The sequence below is a fragment of the Theropithecus gelada genome, chromosome 1 (genome assembly GCF_003255815.1).
Source record: "Theropithecus gelada isolate Dixy chromosome 1, Tgel_1.0, whole genome shotgun sequence".
Taxonomy (NCBI): Eukaryota; Metazoa; Chordata; class Mammalia; order Primates; family Cercopithecidae; genus Theropithecus; species Theropithecus gelada.
This window is the reverse complement of record NC_037668.1, coordinates 52,200,928-52,213,230: the sequence shown is the minus strand read 5'-3', so window position 1 is coordinate 52,213,230 and position 12,303 is coordinate 52,200,928. Positions and strand designations below refer to the sequence as shown.

The 12,303-nt window shown below is 46.0% G+C and overlaps 1 protein-coding gene across 1 annotated transcript in view; it reads right to left on the bottom strand.

Annotated features, from left to right (window-relative positions):
* CLIC4 (chloride intracellular channel 4) overlaps positions 1-120 on the bottom strand; it is a 97,850-nt gene extending 97,730 nt beyond the window's left edge. Inside the window, exon 1 of the mRNA XM_025365896.1 lies at positions 7-120. Coding sequence (XP_025221681.1) covers positions 7-27 — 21 coding nt within the window. The 5' untranslated portion in view covers positions 28-120. The remainder of the gene's footprint in view (positions 1-6) is intronic.
* Positions 121-12,303: the final 12,183 nt, after the last annotated feature.

The following is a 12,303-nucleotide window of genomic DNA, read 5'->3' as shown; positions in this document are numbered from 1 at the left end:
GCTCACCTGGCAAATTTGAGTGTGCATCAGAATCACCTGGGTGCTACACGCAGCCCCGCTTTATGTGTTTCCCAGATCCTCTGGGAAAAAGAGAAATCCACATCTTAGCAAGCACCAGCACAATTCTGAAGTAGGTGGTCCACAAACCAGTTAAACTGCGCTGGGATTTAAGCCCCCGAGGGCAAGAGCTGTGCTTGCCTAGAGATTGTAGGCACCTGGTCCCGGTTTGCTGCCTTTGAGTGCCTGGGGCAAATTTCACCTCCTCTGGAAGCAATTACTTGTGCCCTTTTCTGATTTTCCGTAATACTTGACTCACAGCTACTCCTCCCAACTTCCCAGGTTGGGCTAAATAGTGAGTTCCAGAAGGCCCAGACATGGGAGGTTTGTTTCCATATCCCCGGTGCCTAGCACATATCAGAATGTTTGAACAAATTGTATGTAGGCATGAAAACACAGTGAAACTTGCAACTTCTTCTTCTGCCACCCCAAAGCAAGTTGTTCAGATTTTCTCATAGAGGTTCCGTGAAAGAGCCAGTGTATCCCAGTGGTCAAGAACACATGCTCTGGAGTCTGACTATTTAAGTTCAAATCCGACAAGGCAATGTCCTTAAAACCCCTAAGCCTCAGTTTCATTATCTAGAAGTGGGCGGGGCTAATTACTGATTCTTGCCTTACCATATGTTCTGCTAGGTCAGTATGGCTGTTACCTGCATTGAGACTTATTCTGTCCCTACCACCCCTGCAGGCTAGAATGTGGCATCATATTCTACTCTCTCTATGCCCGGCTAGTTCATTGAAAATAAATAAAAAATAAATTCCAGAGGCTCCCCTTAGATGGGGGCTTGAACCATGAAAATCCTGAAGTGACTGACTGGACTCTGGACTGAACCCAGTGTTAATTTTTCATAGAATCATGAACTGAAGCAAAGTTTCCATCCAGAATCCACCCTCTCTGCCCTACCAAAAAGTAACCAAATGGTGAATCAGCTCAAAGCAGATCTAAGCCAAAAAACAATTCAGCAGAAACTCAATGTGCCTGAGAATTGATCAAACTGAGGCCAGGCACAGTGGCTCATGCCTGTAATCCCAACACTTTGGGAGACCGAGGCGAGTGGATCACCTGAGGTCAGGAGTTCGAGACCAGCCTGGCCAGCATGGCGAAACCCCGTCTTTACTAAAAATACAAAAATTAGCCAGACATGGTGGCACGTGCCAGTAATCCTAGCTACTCAGGAGGCTGAGGCAGGAGAATCGCTTGAACTGGGGAGGAGAAGGTTGATGTGAGCTGAGACCATGCCACTGTACTCCAGCCTGGGCGACAGAGTGAGATCAGTCTCAAAAAAAAAAAAAAAAAAATTTGAGTTAGAGGTAGCAAATATTCCCGGTGGTGAGTTGCCTGTCACAGGCTCCAGCTGGCCTCACAGCACCAGGGTATGGAAGGAGGAGCAGACCAGAGTCCTTTAGGCTTCATTGACTAAACAGAGATCTTAGCTGGGAGGAAGCCAGTGACATTCTCCTCCACAGAGCCCTGAAGTGATGATGATCTCCTGGGCTCCTCCTACCCAACAGAAAGCCCCCCAGGAAGAGGCTCAGACCCAGAGCCTGTGCTTAGAAACCTAGTCACAGTCACACCTACAGTTTCCCAAGTTCCGCCCTCATGTGGCTCCCATGGATGGGCAGAGTCAGTCCTGGGAGTGGGTGAAAGGGAAAGAGGATGTTTATGCAGGGGAGGCACCCTAAGCACATTGCAGTCAAGTCTCCTCTTCCAATTTTGAAATGCATGCCTGTTTTACATTCTTTACTCAGGCTTGTTTTTATGGCACACGGAAATCTTGAAGATGGGTGGAGACATGTTGTCTCCTCCCACACACCCCTCTGACCTCATCTCCTACCATTCTCCCCTTTGCTCTCCACCCCAGCTGCACTGGCCTCCTTTCTAGTCCTTGAATATGCCAAGCACACCGTGGCCTCAGGGCCTTTGCACTTGCTCTTCCCCCTCTCTGGAATAGTCTTCGCCCAGAATTTCTGCAACTTCCACTCCCTTACTTCCTTTGGCTCTTTGCTCAAATGTCATCTATGTCATTGTCTCAGAGAGCTCTCCCCAAATACTATTCTATGCAACGTTGCAAGTTGCTATCTTTCACTCCACCTTCCACTTTATCTCTCTTCATGACACTTATAACCCTCTGATATATATCTACCTATTTATCTGCTTATTGTCTCTCTTTCCCCGCTAGAACATAAATGCCATAAGGGCAGGGATTTTTGGTTTTCTTTATGGCTATATTCCTGGCTCAGAAGACAGATCATGGTACACAATAAAAACTTATGGAGTGGGCTGGGTGTGGTGACTCACACCTATAATCTCAGCACTTTGGGAGGCCAAGGTGGGTGGATCACCTGAGGTCAGGAGTTTGAGACCAGCCTGACCAACATGGAGAAACCCCATCTCCACTAAAAATACAAAATTAGCCAGGCGTGGTGGTGCATGCCTGTAATCCTAGCTATTTGGGAGGCTGAGACAGGAGAATCTCTTGAACCTGGGAGGCGGAGGTTGCAGTAAGCCGAGATCGCGCCATTGCACTCCAGCCTGGGCAACAAGAGCGAAACTCTGTCTCAAAAACAAAAACAAAAACAAAAAAAAACTTATGGAGTGAGTGACTGCATGATGTTTATCCTATGGTTTCATGTATCCTTGACATACCATTTGGACTGTCATGCTCTTCCAGTCTGGGAAACCAGGTGGTTTGTGTTTATGACTGCCACTTCACAGGGGGTCAGTAAGCCTCCTCCGATGACACAGTTTCCTCCTCCCACTTCTAACTCTGTGGTGCTGCTCACTGACTGTCTCAGCCCAGTGTTCTGCAATTTCAGCAGAACGAGCTGCTAGGCACATGGACTCTGGGGCCACACTGCCTGGGGTTCCAATCCTGCCTCTGTTATTTACTAACTCAGGATACTTACTTAACCTCTCTGTGCTTCATTTTGTCATCAGTAAAAATGGATCTAAATTAGTATCATTTTCGCATCTGCAAACATGGATCTAAAATTAGTACCTATTCATATTTAATAGGATCATTGATAAATTAGTCTATGTTAAGAGCTTGGATGGTAAGTGCTCTGTAGATACTAGCTGTTGGTATTATTCCCATCTGTCCATATTCTTGACCAGTCACTGAGCTCCCCCACTACACGCCAGACACCTAGCTGGGCGCGTTCATATCCAATCATATTTATTCATCATGATCTTGCAAAGCTTAATTTTTTTTTTTTTTTTTTTGAGACGGAGCCTCACTCTGTCACCCAGGTTGGAGTGCAGTGGCACAATCTCGTCTCACTGCAACCTCCACCTCCCAGGTTCAAGAGATTCTCATGTCTCAGCCTCCCAAGTAGCTGGGATTACAGGCATGTGCCATCATGCCTGGCTAATTTCTGTATTTTTAGTAGAGATGAGGTTTTGCCATGTTGGCCAGAGTGGTCTCAAATTCCTGACCTTAAGTGATCCACCCACCTCGGCCTCCCAAAGTGCTGGGATTACAGGCATGAGCCACTATGCCCAACATTGCAAGGCATAATTTTCATTGTCCTCATTTTACAAATAAGGAAACTGAGGGCCAGGCACGGTGGCTCATGCCTGCAATCTCAGCACTTAGGGAGGCCGAGGCAGGTGGATCACTTGAGGCCAGGAGCTCGAGACCAACCTGGCCAACATGGTGAAACCCCATCTCTACTAAAAATACAAAACTTAGCTGGACATGGTGGCGCACACATGTAATCCCAGCTACTCCAGAGGCAGAGACACGAGAATCACTTGAACCTGGGAGGTGGAGGCTGCTATGAGCCGAGATCGCACCACTGCACTCCAGCCTGGGTGACACAGCGAGACTGTCTCAACAACAACAACAACAACAACAACAACGAAAACCACCAGGAAACCGAGGATCACAGGACAACTAACCACGAGTCATTCAACTGGGAAGATGGTGGAGCTAGGATTCAAACCACAGCTCTCCAGGAGCCTATGTTTCTCTTCACTACACTGTATACTAAGTGAGCATGGGAAAAGGTAGGCTCCTACCCATTCTTCAAGGCTCAACTCAAATATCCATCTGCCTTAAGAAGCTTCCTTGCACCATGCAGAGGGAGTTAGCCTTCCTTCCTCTTACCAATCTGCAGCATTGGTCTGGATTCTACATCACCTGTCAGGGAAGTAAGGGTGGTGTTGTGGTTCTCAATATGGGCTTCCCCTAGCAAACTGCCAGACTCCCAGATTGGGCAAGTTATGATACCTAACCCAAATAAGTTTCCTCTGAAGCACTGGCATTGGTGATATGGTGGTGAGCATAGCTGCCTTCCAAGTAAGTTTCCTCATTGCTTCAGCAGGAAATGCAGTAGTCTGCTCTTATCTGCAGGGGACTATGTTTTAAGACCCCCCAGTGGATGCCTGAAACCATGGATAGTCATAACCCTATATATACGGTACTGTGTTTTTTTATATGTGCATACCTATGAGAAAGTTTAACTTATAAATTAGGCACAGCAAGAGAGGAATGACAATACTACTAATAAAATAGAACAACTGAGTAAAATAAGGATTACTTAAACACAAGCACTGAGATACCTCCATAGCTGATCTGATAACCGAGAGAGCTATGAAGTGACTAATGAGCCCAAAGTGTAGACAGTGTAGGGATGCTGAACAAATAGGGAAGATTCCATGTCCAGGGTGGGATGGAGTAAGATGGCATACGATTTCATCATGCTCTGCAGGGCACGGTGGCTCACACCTGTAATCCCAGCACTCTGGGAGGCCGAGGCAGGTGGATCACTTGAGGTTAGGAGTTTGAGACCAGCCTGGCCAACGTGGTGAAACCCCGTTTCTACTAAAAATACAAAACTTAGCCAGGCATGGTGGCATGTGCCTATAATCCCAGCTACTCTGGAGGCCGAGACAGAAGAATCGCTTGAACCTAGGAGGCAGAAGTTGCAGTGAGCCAAGATTGTGCCGTTGTACTCCAGCCTGGGCGACAACAGCGACACTCTGTCTCAAAAAAAGAAAAAAAAGATTTCATCATGCTCCCCAGAATGGCATGCAACTTATTTTTTATTTATTTTTGTAATAGGAGAAAAGGCATACAAATTTACTTAACATGCATACACAGGAGCCTTCAGAATGAAGACCCAACTTCCCCATGAATTATAGAAGCTTATGTATCATCTTGAGGTCATAGAAAGAATGGGAGCTTGCATCCTGGTAAAACAGGCTATAGGAAGGGGAAGAAGTATTCTGTTGAGGGGCAAAGAATGATTTGATGGGGGAACAGGGATTAACTTGTAAGTAGTTTTCTTTGGAATTTAAATGATCCTTGGAGACAGTCATTATCCTCATAAAAAGACCTGTTCAGGTGTGGTCACATCTTAGTCTTCTTTTCTATATCACAAGATATAAGTTTAGCTTTCAGGGCCACAGTTCAGGAACCCTCTAAAGGAACTGCATAAACAAGGCACAAGGCCAGTCTTTTTAAGGGGCATTTATCAGTTCTATAAAGTCTATTTCAATTCCTCAAAGCAGTTTGCTCATATTTTAAAATATCCCATACTGGTTAAAAACCTTGATAAAATAACCGGTGTTTCCAATTGTGTCCCCTTTGCAGGCAAGTGAGTTTCCTGGGTTCTCTTCACTGTGGCTTCCAGAACAGAACAGTAGCTTTGATCACCCTGATCACTGCACCATACTGTGGAGGCCATAGGCTCATGGTCTCCTAAAAGTTCACTGAAAAATTACTGACATGAGGCAGATTGGTTAATAGGAGAAAAGGCAGACAAATTTATTTAATATATATACACAGAAGCCTTCCGAATGAAGACTCTGACATGCAACTTAAATCTAATAAATGGGACTGGGCACGGTGGCTCACACCTATATAATCCCAGAACTTTGGGAGGCCAAGATGGGTGAATTACTTGAAGTCAGGAATTCAAGACCAGCCTGGCCAACATGGTGAAACCCCGTCATTACTAAAAAAAAAAAAAAAAAAATTAAAAAAAAAATAAAAAATTAGTCAGGTGTGGTGAAGCACACCTATAATCCCAGCTACCCAGCTAATAAATGGTTTATTTCTAGAATTTTCCATTTAATATCTTTGAATTGTGGGTAACTGAAACTGCAGAAATCGAAACTGTGGATATAAAGGATACTACTATATAACAGAACCTAATTCAGAAACTCATTGTGAGGATTATATGAGATAATCCATTTAAAACATTTAATAATCAGCATTTAATAAGTGTTAGCTATTTGAGTATCCCTACTCCAAAAACCCCAAATCCAAAATACTTCACAATCTGAAACTTTTTGAGTGCCAACATGACACTACAAGTGGAAAATTCCACAAGAAAGTACTGAATACAAGCACTTAGGGAGGCCGAGGTGGGTGGATCACGAGGTCAGGAGATCGAGACCATCCTAGCTAACACAGTGAAACCTCATCTCTACTAAAAATACAAAGAATTAGCCGGGCGTGGTGGCGGGCACCTGTAGTCCCAGCTACTCGGGAGGCTGCGGTAGGAGAATGATGTGAACCTGGGCTTTCAGTGAGCCGAGATCACGTCACTGCACTCCAGCCTGGGCAACAGAGCAAGACTCCGTCTTGAAAAAAAAAGTACTGAATACAAACTTTGTTTCATGTACGAAATTATTTGAAATATATAAAATTGGCTGGGCACGGGGCTCAAGCCTGTAATCCCAGCACTTTGGGAGGCCGAGGTGGGCAGATCACCTGAGGTCAGGAGTTTGAGACCAGCCTGATCAACATGGAGAAACCCCGTCTCTACTAAAAATAGAAAATTAGCCAGGCGTGGTGGCACATGCCTGTAATCCCAGCTACTCGGGAGACTGAGGCAGGAGAATTGCTTGAAGCCGGGAGGCGGAGGTTGTGGTAAGCCGAGATTGTGCCATTGCACTCCAGCCTGGGCACCAAGAGCAAAACTCCATTCAAAAGAAAAAAAAGAAAGAAAGAAAAAGAAAAAAGAAAAAAAAAGGAATATATAAAATTACATTCAGGCTATGTGAATAAGGTATATATGAAACATTAATAAATTTCAGCTTTAGACTTGGGTCCCATCCCCAAGATATCTCATTATGTATACTCAAATATTCCAAAATACAAAATAATCCAAAATTCGAAATCTGAAACACTTTCGGTCCCAGGCATTTATTTTTTTAATTTTTGTGGGGACACAGTGGGTATATGTATTTAGGGAGGTCCCAAGCATTTAAATAAAGGATACTTGCCTGGTTATGGTGACTCACACCTATAACGTCAGCACTTTGGGAGGCTGTGGCAGGAGGATCAGTTGAACCTTTGTTTGTAGACATAAGGTCCCACTATCTTGCCCAGGCTTGGTCTTGAGTTTGAGACCAGCCTGGGCAACATAGTGGGACCTTATCTCTATTTAAAAAAACCCAAAAATTAGCCAGGCATGGTGGTGCACACCTGTGGTTCCAGCTATTCAGGAGACTGAGGCAGGAGGATCACTTGAGCCCAGGAGGTCAAGGCTGCAGTGAGCCATGATCACACCACTGCACTCCAACCTGGGTGATTGTGCGAGACCCTGTCTCAAAACAAACAAATAAATAAAAATAGGGCCAGGCAGGGTGGCTAGCCCTAATAACCCCAGCACTTTGGGAGGCCAAGGCAGGATGATTGCTCAAGCCCAGGGGTTTGAGACCAGCCTGGGGAACATAGCAAGACCTCAGTATCTGTTAAATTTTTTAAAAAAAAATTTTAAGAAAAAAAAAATTGCCAGGCATGGTAGCTCATGCCTGTAATCCCAGCACTTTGGGAGACCAAGGCAGGTGGATCACCTGAGGTCAGAAGTTCAAGACCAGCCTGGTCAACATGGTGAAACCCTGTCTCTACTAAATACAAAAAAATTAGCCGGGCGTGGTGGCAGGTGCCTGTAATCCCAGCTACTCAGGAGGCTGAGGCAAGAGAATCACTTGAACCTGGGAGGCAGAGGTTGCAGTGAGCCGAGATCGCACCGTTGCGCTTCAGCCTGGGCAACAAGAGCAAAACTTCGTTCCGAAAAACAATGTGTAAGGGATACTCAACCTGTATTAAGAGTCATATCAGTGTCCTCTTCCTTGGTATACTGTGAAATTCTTGGAGGCAAGGAACCTTGCCATATACATATTTACTTGAATAAAATATTTCACTTCCTATCTGTGTGATTTTTGAGCAAGTTATGCTCTTTACATTTCATTTCTGCATATAAAGTGATGCTAATTATACTTCATGGTATAATGAGTTAATAAATGTAAAGCACATAACAGTGCTTGGCATAGAGTAAGTGTTCAATAAATGTTATTATTTTACTATTATATGCATTTCTCTCTGAAAGAATCCACAACAAATTTTTAAGTGTTTACTTCCAGGGAGGAGAACTGGGGACATGAGCCACTGCTGACTTATCTACTGTTTTGGTTCCCATTTTGTAACTTTTGTCCTAGGGGGGTATGTGTTATCTATCAACAAATTGGTTTAAACAAGGGAAAACAGGAGCCTAGCCCGGTGGCTCACGCCTGAAGTTCCAGCACTTTGGGAGGCTGAGGTGGGTGGATCCCCTGAGGTCAGGAGTTCAATACCAGCCTGACCAACACAGTGAAACCCCGTCTCTACTAAAAATACAAAAATTAGCTAGGTGTGGTGGTGGGCACATGTAATCCCAGCTACTAGGGAGGCTGAAGCAGGAAGGTCACTTGAACCCGGGAGGTAGAGGTTGCAGTAAGCTGAGATCACGCCATTGTACTCTGGCCTGGGCAACAAGAGCAAAACTCTGTCCAAAAAAAAAAAGAAAGAAAAAGGAAAACCAGGTGTGGTGGCTGACGCCTGTAATCCCAGCACGTTGAGGGGCCGAGGCAGGCGGATCACTTGAGGTCAAGAGTTTGAGACCAACCTGGCCAATATGGTGAAACCTCATCTCTACTAAAAATACAAAAATTAGGTGGGTGTGGTTGTGGGCACATGTAATCCCAGCTACTCGGGAGGCTGAGGCAGGAGAATCACTTGAACCGGGGAGGCAGAGGTTGCAGTGAGCCAAGATTACACTACTGCACTCCAGCAGTGAGTGAGACTGAGTGAGACTCCTTCTCAAAAATAAATAAATAAATACATACATACATACATACAGTTGAAATAGACTTCTGAGTGCAATTAAGCCTGAATGCATGGACAGTTGCCTTTCCAGTTCTGTTGTAGGGAACTGGAACCTCAGGCAGGGTTTGTGTTCCCTGGCCCACCTGGTTTTCTTCCCTGTCCCGTAGTTGGGTGGAAACAGAACTACGACTAGAACCCAGGACTCCTCATTTGGCATTTGACCCCTTTCCGTTGCTTCCCCACGAGGGACTGAATCCAGCTGCTATTCCTGGCTCTTCTCACCACATGTGCACGCGCACACCCACACCCACACCCACACACACACACACACTCTCTCTCTCTCTCTCTGTATTAAAACCATTCGGGCTTGATGCAGATCTGTTCCCCTGGGAGCAGAAACCCGACCATCAGCCCCTTCTGCCCTGCTCGCCTTGAGACTGTCTCATCCTGGGGACATTACAGGTTTCATTTTGTCACTTGGAAGCTGCTCCAGCCAGGAAGGGAACCCGAGTTGACTTGAAGCCAGGCCCTTAATTGGATTGGATCCCCGTGGAGGCCATTAGCCTCTCGCTGCAGCTTGGCAGAGAGGAAATACTTCCTCCTCCACCCCAACCCCCGCCCACGTCCACCCTGGCCAAGATCTTCCAGAGCTCTACCACCCACATAAGATACCATCTAGAGTTTCCAATTACTATTACTCTCCCTCTCATTAGGACAGCTTTGTGCTGTCTGCAGACACTAACAAATATGCTAAGTATTGTGAGCAGTCTCATTTAATCTCTTTGTCCACTCAGGCTGCACTATTTTCAGTGAGAGCCTACTGTGTGTGCTGGGCACACTTCCAGGTCCAGGACAGACAGCATCTTGGCTCTCGTGAAGATTACATTCTATTTGGGAAGGCAGACAATAAACAAATACCCGGGCAAGTATGTCTAATCAGGAGATTATAAGAGCTATAAAGAGGAATAAAGCAGAGTGAGGGGCTGGGGAAAGACACGGGGACAGGGAGGAGGAACAGTCTCTCTGATAAGATGACATTTGAGTAAAGACCAGAAGGACGTGAGGATAATATCTGGACACACCGTTCCCTTTGCTGGCAAAGGGAACAACAAGGTCAAAGGCATTGAGGCAGGAATTTCCTTGGTATGTTGGGGGAACAGTAAAGATGCAGATGAGAGATCAAGGTCCAGAGAGTTTGGGTGACTTGTTTGCTCAGACCTCCTGCCACCAGTACAGTGGCTTTTGTCCACCACTCTGCCTAGTGAACCCTGAAGAATAGCAGAGGGTTAAGAAAAAAAAAAACCTATGCAGCTGGAGGCCAGATGTGGTGGCTCAAGTCTGTAATCCCAGCATTTAGGGGGTTTGAGGCAGGAGGATTGCTTGAGCCCAGGACATCAAGACCAGTCCTGGCAACATAACGAGACTCCGTCTCTACAAATAATAATAAAATATTAGGGCTGGATGTAGTGGCTCATGCCTGCAATCCCAACACTTTGGGAGGCCAAGGCAGGTGGATCCCTTGAGCCCAGGAGTTTGAGATCAGCCTGAGTAACATGGTGAAACCCCATCTCTACAAAATATACAAAATTAGGTGTGGTGGTGCATGCCTGTAGTCCTAGTTACTCGGGAGGCTGAGGAGGGAGAATCACTTGAGTTCAGGAGGTTGAGACTGCAGTGAGCTGTGATCATGCCACTACACTCCAGCCTGGTGACAGAGTGAGACCGTGCCTCAAAAAAACAAAATAAAATAAAATAAAAATTAGCTGGGTGTGGTGGTGCACACCTGTAGTCCCAGATAATTGGGAGGCTGTGGTGAGAGGATCACTTGAGCCTAGAAAGCCAAGACTGTCGTGAGCCGTGGTTGTGCCACTTCACTCCAGCCTGAGTGACAGAGACCCTCTCTCAAAAAACAGGGTGGCACAGTGGCTCATACCTGGAATCCCAGCACTTTGGGAGGCCAAGGCAGGTGGATCACTTGAGGCCAGGATTTCAAGACCAGCCAGGCCAGCATGGCGAAACCCCATCTCTACTAAAAATACAAAAATCAGCTAGATGTGGTGGTGTGCACTTGTAGTCCCAGCTCCTTGGGAAACTGAGATGGGAGGATCGCTTGAGCATGGGAGGTTGAGGCTGCAGTGCGCTGTGATCATGCCACTGCATGCCAGACTGGGCAACACAGTGAGTGACCCTGTTCCCCTCCCCCCCAAAAAAAGGACCATCCAGTCATTAAAATATTCTGCAGCTGTTAAAAATTACAGTTTGCGGCCGGGCGCGGTGGCTCAAGCCTGTAATCCCAGCACTTTGGGAGGCCGAGACGGGTGGATCACGAGGTCAGAAGATCGAGACCATCCTGGCGAACACGGTGAAACCCCGTCTCTACTAAAAAATACAAAAAACTAGCCGGGCGAGATGGCGGGCGCCTGTAGTCCCAGTTACTTGGGAGGCTGAGGCAGGAGAATGGCGTAAACCCGGGAGGCGGAGCTTGCAGTGAGCTGAGATCCGGCCACTGCACTCCAGCCCGGGCGACAGAGCGAGACTCCGTCTCAAAAAAAAAAAAAAAATTACAGTTTGCTTAAAGTAAAACACAGTTCATCTATACAATAGAATGATACGCAGTCATCAAAAATTATGTTTGCACCTACCGAGAGACACACACACACACTCACAATTATGTTGAAGTTTGCTGGAATGGAGCTGTTGACAGAATAGGCACTGATGGAGTTCACCACCAGGATGATGACATTCTGTGCCTGGTGGCCTCAGTTCATTGCAGCCTAGAGGGTCAGAAATCATCATCATCATCACCACCATCATTATTATATTATTATCCTACACTAAGTGTAGCCTATTTAGTATTACTCATTATTACCAGTATAGCCTACACTATTACCTTATTTATTCATTTATTTATTTATTTTGTGTATTTATTTATTTTCAGACAGTCTCATTCTGTTGCCCAGGCTAGAGTGCAGTGGCGCGATCTTGGCTCACTGCAACCTTCACCTCCTGGGTTCAAGTAATTCTCCCGCCTCAGCCTCCAGAGTAGCTGGGAATACAGGCACCCACCACCATGCCCAGATAATTTTTTTGTTTGTTTGTTTGTTTTTTGAGACGGAGTCTCGCTCTATCACCCAGGTTGGAGTGC